This window comes from Dendropsophus ebraccatus, chromosome 15 (genome assembly GCF_027789765.1).
Source record: "Dendropsophus ebraccatus isolate aDenEbr1 chromosome 15, aDenEbr1.pat, whole genome shotgun sequence".
NCBI lineage: Eukaryota > Metazoa > Chordata > Amphibia > Anura > Hylidae > Dendropsophus > Dendropsophus ebraccatus.
This window is the reverse complement of record NC_091468.1, coordinates 51,012,411-51,020,511: the sequence shown is the minus strand read 5'-3', so window position 1 is coordinate 51,020,511 and position 8,101 is coordinate 51,012,411. Positions and strand designations below refer to the sequence as shown.

Sequence of the window (8,101 nt, the reverse complement as noted above, 5' to 3'; positions counted from 1 at the left end):
AATATTTTTTTCAAGAAATCAACAGGGGTTGTGATCACCAGCAATTTTGCAATATATACTCGCTAAAAAGGTTTTCTATGTTTAAATCAAGGTTATACAGATGTAGTACATATAGTACAGGCGATTTTAAGAAACTTTGTATTTGGTTTTATTAGCCAAAAAATGCATTTTTTTCATGAAAAAGCAGTTTGAGGGAGATGAGGCACCAATATAGGACAACAAAGAGTTAATTTACAGCTACATTACTGGGCTATCTCCTCTGAAGTCAACACTGACCTCTGAATACCTGATTTCACACAGGTACTTCTGTGTAATCCTTTGTTCTCTGCTCTCTGCTGCCGACTAATTTCCCTCCTCCCCCTCCCCTCTCCATAGAACAGACGGGGCTTGACTGATGTAATAGAGTCAAGATTTCCTGATAATGAGCAGTGAATGAGGGGGGGGGGGGTCTCTAGGGAAAATCTTTTTGAATGCAGATAATGGCATATTTGCCTAATAAACCCAATTACAACGTTTCTTAAAATCGCTTGTACTATTGATTTCTGCAAAAAAAAATTAAATTAAAAAATATGACAGTGACACTTTAACATAGCTCCCTGACATAATTGTTTTGTCAGGGATCATGTTAACCCTGGCCACATCTGTACATATGGCCAAACAGTGCCAAACACAGGAAGACACCTGTTCATCATGCAGGTTGTAATCAACTAACTTAGCCTAATTATACTATCAGTTTGCAAGTACAACAAAGAAGGCGAGCACTCACTGTCCATAAATAACAGTCAAGTCTTTATTCCATGTTGTTCACAAAGCAGGCAGAGAGTGCCGGGGGGGTGTAGATATCGCTTCTGGAATGCAACAGCCGTTTCAGGCATCAAGCCCTTTTTCCAGCCATGCCGGAAGCCCGGAAGAAGGGCTTAGTGCCTGAAAAGGCTGTTGCACTTCAGGATACACGTCTGCACCCCCTCCACTTACATCCTGGTTTGTGAACAACATGGAATTAAGACTCAACTGTTATTTATGGATGGTAAGTGCTAGACTTCTTCATTCTACTTGCAAGCTGTTACATGTATCTCTGCTCCTGTCTGAACTCCCTGTCAGCTACTTTATTCAGGATCATCGTATTCTCACCCCGTTTGCTTAACTCTCACGTCAGGTACCAGAGGTTGGTGCCAGTCATCTGTTTCTTTCTCCTGACTAATTAAATTAACTTTTGCTAATTATATTGTCAGCTATGCATGCTTACCAGGAGACAATGCTCTTTGTTGTGCAACTATTCAGTCAGTGTAATGTCACTGTGTGGTTACAGAGGTTTTGGTGCTGTGTGTCAGGAGAGCTGACCATACAATGCATTCAAACAAAAAAAATCACAGAAAAATGGAGAGCGGACTATTTCTAGAAATTTATTCACTCTAAGGGATTAGTGCATTAAGAGTGTACTGCGAGCTTTCACTCTTGTCGCTGAACAGAGTGCTCCAAACTCCAGGCTCCTTCCGCTCTGCGTTCCAGTATAGATAAGTGATACTTTCCTCTGCAAACCTGTTACCCGTCTCCTCTTCTCTTCTTACACTTGTGGATTTCACCTGTAGGTGATTTGTAAATGACTTCTATTTAAAAATCTCAATTTTTCCAGTACTTATCAGCTGCTGTATGTTCTGCAGAAAGTGGTGTATTCTTTCCAGTCTGACACAGTGCTCTCTGCTGCCCCCTTTATCCGTGTCAGAAACTGTCCAGCGCAGCAGTAAATCCCCATAGTAAACCTCTCTTGCTCTGGACAGTTCCTGTCTCAGACAGAGGTGGCAGCAAAGAGCACTGTGTCAGGCCGGAAAGAATATACCACTTCCTGGAGGACATACAGCAGCTGATAAGTATGGGAAAACGTGAGATTTTTTTTTAAATAAAAGTAAATTACAAAAGGTAAATATACAATTCTATATAACTTTCTGAAACCAGCTGATTTGAAAGAAAAAAGATTTTCGCCAGAGTACATTTTTTAAATTGTTTTTCATGACAGTGCCTCTTTAAAAAAACAGGACTAGCTTTTTATACGGCTGCAAAAAGACTTTTGTCTTGCTGTTATGTTTTTTCCTTTTTTCTTAGAAATAATTATTGTCACCTTGCTGTTCTATCCATTTGTCACCTCTTGTTGTGACTTTATCAGCGGTCTGACTATGTAACATTACTTGTCTTTACTATCATTTTAACTTACAGTGCAGCATGACATCTAATTTTCATAGGCAATGTGCTGAAATGTAGATGTACAAATAGAAAAGTCATTGTGCAAAATGTTTACTCCATTTATTATACAATAACTTGTAACTGCTCTGTATACAGCAGACTGTACTATTATATATCAGCTCCTTGTCAATATGAGAATAAAAAAAAAATAATCCTCCATATTTATATAGATAACATCTATGCCTATAGGGGGCTTGTCTACATAGGAAGGGGAGGCTGCCTACTTAGGTATTGCCTACCTCAAGGGGGCTGTCAACAGAAGGTTTACCTGCAGGGGGCATGCCAACATGGAGGGGAGGCAGGGGGATGACCTTCATGAGGGATATTATTTATTGGAGGAGGGCAACTGCCAGGGGGACTACCTACAAGGGGAATGCCTACATGGGGGGCTACCTAGACTGGGATCTGCTGGGGGCCTACCTTCACAGAGACCTAACCACTATATGGAGGCACAGAGGGAACCTAACTACTATATGTGCTGGTGCAAGGAGCCTAAAATGTTTCTCTGGCAGATTCTGAAGAGAAGAGTCATGGCTTGAGCCAAAAGGAATAGAAAAAGAAACGTGAGCAACCGTGATCAGAGAAGACGTCAACTATGAGCCACTGCATATGTTTCCAATACTAGCCAATATGACTATTTGTTAAAAAAAAAAAAAAGTTACAAGTTACAAAAGTGAATGTCCTGTCAGTTTTCTTCACTAAAATATTGATTGTCCTGGAAACACCACTGTATTATCCATTATTTTTGTAGCATTTTACATACTTACCTTTGAGCTGGCTCCCCCATGTTCATTTTTCACTTCTTTTAGTAAATATCACTGTTTTACCATCATAATGTTTGCTCCTGACAAACTTAAACAAGGTATCCTAAGATACCAACCTGTCAATGCAGGGCCGGCATCAAAAAGGGTGAAGGACCTGATCACATGACCTAAAGGTCCTCAACCTTACAGTGTATGGAGCACCCGACAGAGAGGAAGAGGGAGAAGACTGAGCTGTAAGTGCTGTGTGTCAGTGTCTCAGTGTCAGTCAGTGTCTATGTCAATAATGTATGTTTGTACATGTTAGTGGTGTCTCATGTTATTGTGCATAGTGTGTAAATGAGGGGCCCGCTGAGGCTCGGTCGCCCAATTACCTGCAAAAACCTGGAGTCGGCCTTGTGTCAATGGGCCCCATGAGCATTTTGGGCCTACCAAGCTTATGCGTAATGACCATATACACTCCACTCCTCCTATAAGAGCAGCCATGTCACTCGCTATATTCCCTCAACAACATTTATATTGATGATAAAAAATATATATTCCTGCAGATGCACTTTGATCTCTTATCACTATACTATTATTACCTTATGACTATCTAACAGTGTATTATCTATCTTATTGACTACTAGCAGGTCATGGAGTTTCTTTGACATCACCTGCCTTCAATGATCATTTAGTTTATTGTACATCTGCATTATTTTCTTTTTATTATCAGCTGACTTTTTGCTACTGGAGATATTTTTACACTTATGATTTTTTTTTTAATACAGTGTTTTTCTACGATGCTAACATGATGCCTTATCCTGGAGACAGACTATCAATGCCAGATCAGTAGGTAGGCAATGCTACGACCTCTTCATTGTATATATGAGCCTGTGCACCTGCATCCCATACAAGTAGTAGTGGTAGTTGGGCAGTATTTTCCAACCTTGTCCCAGTCAAGGGATTGTTGTGATTTGTTTTTTTACAGCCTCTAATAATATTGGTCATTTTAATATATATATACAGTATATATATATATATATATATATATATATATATATATATATATAATAATAGTTGTTGTTATTATTATTATTATATACATGGTGTAAAGTGAAACTGGCTCAGTTGCCCCTAGCAACCAATCAGATTCCACCTTTCATTCCTCACAGATTCTTTGGAAAATGAAAGGTGGAATCTGATTGGTTGCTAGGGGCAACTGAGCCCGTTTCACTTTACACCAAGTTTGATAAATCTTCCCGAATATTCATACTGTTTGTTATCTCTGTTATTGTCTGTAGAAGGTGAACAAATCCTTGTATGGGCTGTTTGTAATAAAATGATTCTTAGAGCATATTTAGCTTGTGAGATAAATTTAAAGGGAATCTATCACAATGTCTGGGTATATTAACTTACTGGTACGGTAAAGTAGCCCAGGTTATACTGATTTTTTTTTCTTTTCCCAAACCATTGCAGTGTTCCAGAGATGTGAAAAAAAATAAAAAAAATGATGGGGTGGTCCTAAGCCGCTTAGTACACCGCTGGGTGAAGCCATTAAACGGGTTCTCCAGTGATTTTTTTCTTTTTTAAATCAACTGGTGTCAGAAAGTTATATAGATTTTTAATATAATTCTATTTAAAAATCTCAAGTCTACCAGTACTTATCAGCTTCTGGATGTCCTGCAGGAAGTGGTGTATTCTTTCCAGTCTGATACTTTGTTCTCTGCTTCCACCTCTGTCCGTGTCAGGAACTGTCCAGAGCAGGAGAGGTTTTCTATGGGGATTTGCTTCTGTTCTGGACAGTTCCTGTCTTGGACAGAGGTGGCAGCAGAGAACACAATATCAGACTGGAAAGAATATACCACTTCCTGCAGGGCATAAAGCAACTGATAAGTACTGGTAGACTTGAGATTTTTAAATAGAAGTATATTACAAATCTTTCTGAAACCAGTTGATTTGAAAGAAAGAGATTTTTTGCTGGAGTACCCCTTTAGTTGTTGGTGAAGCTACCATGTGAAGCAGTGTACTAAGGGGCTCAGGACCTCCCCTAGTGCACCAGGAATTTCAGTAACCAATGAACCATAAGGCACCTTTACTTATAAGCAAAAAAATTGCACCACCTGTACAACCCATTAGGGTGAGTATGCTCTGATTTCTAACCACTGTTATTTTACAGACCTGTTGCCCCATGAAGCTCTCTCACAGATTTTTTTTTCCCCTCCAGAACTCGCTATTTATTGATAATTACTGCAAAACCAAAGTATTAACAATGGCATGTATGTTAGCGTGGGTCAGTGCAGCCTGGGAGATGGCACTAAAGTGACCTAGATCAGCTGTTATTATCCGACATAAATCACTTTCTGTAGCATTCAGCCGAGAAAAAACATGATGGTATAAGAAACATTTACTGTGTTATTTTATCTATTCTGACCTTTTGGGGACACATTTCAAAAAGAAAAAGAAAAAAAGATCCATAAATAAATAAATAATGCCATGTAAGCGTTAGGTGTGAGCAGGAAAAAATGTTTAATGTTGTAGACCTGTCAGCTCTCCTGTTTGCTTTTGTCAGTACTTGAAATAGCAATGCATTGCCGGAGCTCTCCTCTGCTTTAGGTCTTAGCTTTGTTATTGCACTTGGATATGTATGAATACAATGAAATTTGAGTGTCTCCATTTGGCTTTTTATTAGGGTCTAGTATGTCAGTATCAATACCCAGTTTTAGGCCACGGTCAAACAACATTATTTTTCAAAAAATAACGGCTGACATTGTCTCCTATGTAATCCCTGCCGGAGTATATACACACAGTGTAAACTCCGGTCGGTATTCTATGCGACCGTACTTAAAATTGACTTGAATAGCAGCAGCACAAAACTGACAGTGCAGACAATGTAAAGTGTGGCTCTGGACGCACTTTACATTGTCTACAATGGTTAATTGGAAAGTGGCCACACCTGAATGTGCCCGCATTCCAACTCCAAAGAAGTGAAGTTCATCAGTTTTTCAGTACTGGCCGGGGTGAACTTCACAGCCGTAAGACAGCTGCTGTCTTACTGCGTGTGAACCTGGCCTAAAACTACATTCTCACGTCATTTCCTTTTTCATGAGTTTTGGCCTTTTCCAAAAATATCAACCATCATCATCCTTGTGAAGCCCCTGCTCCACAGATTCAGAACCGGAGAGCTCTCTCCATAGAGAACGAAGGGTCGTATTACATGGCTGGATCAATTATGTAAACAAGTGCTGATCTGCGTTTACTGAGCCTATTAGACGACTCGACCATCGTGCAGCAAGGGGTGCATGGACATCATTAGCGATGTCCGTGCAGCCCTTGCCTAGTGTAAAATAATAGTTCACACATACCTGGCCATGCTCCCTAGTGCTTCTCACCACTCCTTGGTAGTGGCTGTTCAGGACTGTCACTTTAGAGGCCTGCTGTGCAGTTCCACCAGAGACTTCAGAGACCCGGCAGAAGACAGGAAGGTACCTGGGAGCGGGCAGAAGCACCGGGGAGCATGGTCAGGTAATGTATGAACTTTATTAATACAGATTCATCAGCAGTCGGCCACGCACATATCCCATGTGTAATAGCGATGCTTGGCCTGTGGCCGATGATTTTTAAGCAGAACCTAAAGACACGATTAGTCGATGAGTGTTGTCATCGACTGATTGTTGTCTCTATTACACGGAATGATCTGCCAAATCGGTTATCGCTCCGTGTAATAGGGCCCTAAGCCATGGCGAAAGAGTCATTAGCATATCAGGCAAAAGGCATCGATACCTAGAGATTAGGGAATAGGAAGGGGGGTCTAGAAAATCACCTTGATCTATGAAAAAGTGGCTCCTAGAGTGATGGAGGGAGATTTATCAAACATGGTGTAAAGTGAAACTGGCTCAGTTGCCCCTAGCAACCAATCAGATTCCACTTTTCCCTCCTCACAGACTCTTTGGAAAATGAAAAGTGGAATCTGATTGGTTGCTAGGGGCAACTGAGCCAGTTTCACTTTACACCATGTTTAATAAATCTCCCCCATGGTGTCTAATTTTTTTTTCCAGGAGAATGTGCATCCTCTTTTTTAAGGAATGACATTTTTGTTTGATTTTTAGTATTACTTAGGATTAGTTTAATTCTTTCCCCTTGGTATTTTCCATGAACAAAAAGATATAAAAGCTAATTCTTAAAAAATATTGGCTTTATTGAAGGAAAACATTACTAGAGTATCCAAAGGCTGTTTCTTTACATTCAATGGCAGTTCCTTGGGGGTAAAGAGCTGAATGTAAAAAAGTATTCATTCCAAGAAGGCTGCACCACTGCAGTGATGGTTATCAAGTCTGCCATTGGACTCAAGCATCTAGTTCCACATTCGTTTCATCATAAACCACTGTACGATTTATTTTACGATGGCGGGAATGCTTTACATTTAGAACGTCACCCATTTTATCCAGCTCCACCACTACCTGGAAAAGAGGCACAAAGAAAGGTACCAAATTAATTCCTATATACACAGAATAGCAAATGACTTATATTGCTTATGGCGTTATGGAATATTTAAAAAAAAACTATCATGTAATACTAAATGCCCCTATTATAAAAAGTTCCACTGCTGGAAGGCAAGTGACATCCCCATATATAACGGCACTGAGGATGAAGGTAAGAGACATTTCTTCATCCTCAATGACCCATGCCCTAAAGGAACATACCAACAGGTTAGATACTTCTAACCTGCCGACAGTTTCCCTTTAAAATATGAGAATAACATAAAGAACAAAAACAAGTTGATGAACAAGATGATGAAGAATTACTAATGCATTGTTGCTTTTATCCTGGCATTGATACATTGGCATTCCAGCCAAATGGAATTTTTAGAATGTTTTTGTGTTTTTTGCTTAGAAACTGAACCTGTATTGCTAGGTTTACCGTAGATTATTGTTGATCCTTGGAAAAGGAACACTTTGTAATATGCTAACTGTCAAGGCACCATTTTAAGAAGGGAAGCAGGCACCCCCCCTCCCCTCTCTCTTACCGGGCATACTCCCTGCTGATGGAACTACTAGTACTAGTACTAGTAAAAGTTCTCCCATTCAAGTGATTTTTTTTCTCTCTCTCTAAGGCTATGTTCT

At 39.9% G+C, this 8,101-nt stretch overlaps 1 protein-coding gene across 1 annotated transcript in view; it reads right to left on the bottom strand.

Annotated features, from left to right (window-relative positions):
• Positions 1 to 7,155: 7,155 nt before the first annotated feature.
• The window catches only part of LOC138774420 (serine palmitoyltransferase 3-like), a 38,357-nt gene continuing 37,411 nt past the window's right edge, over positions 7,156 to 8,101 (bottom strand). The window contains exon 12 of the mRNA XM_069955267.1: positions 7,156 to 7,438. Coding sequence (XP_069811368.1) covers positions 7,325 to 7,438 — 114 coding nt within the window. The 3' untranslated portion in view covers positions 7,156 to 7,324. The remainder of the gene's footprint in view (positions 7,439 to 8,101) is intronic.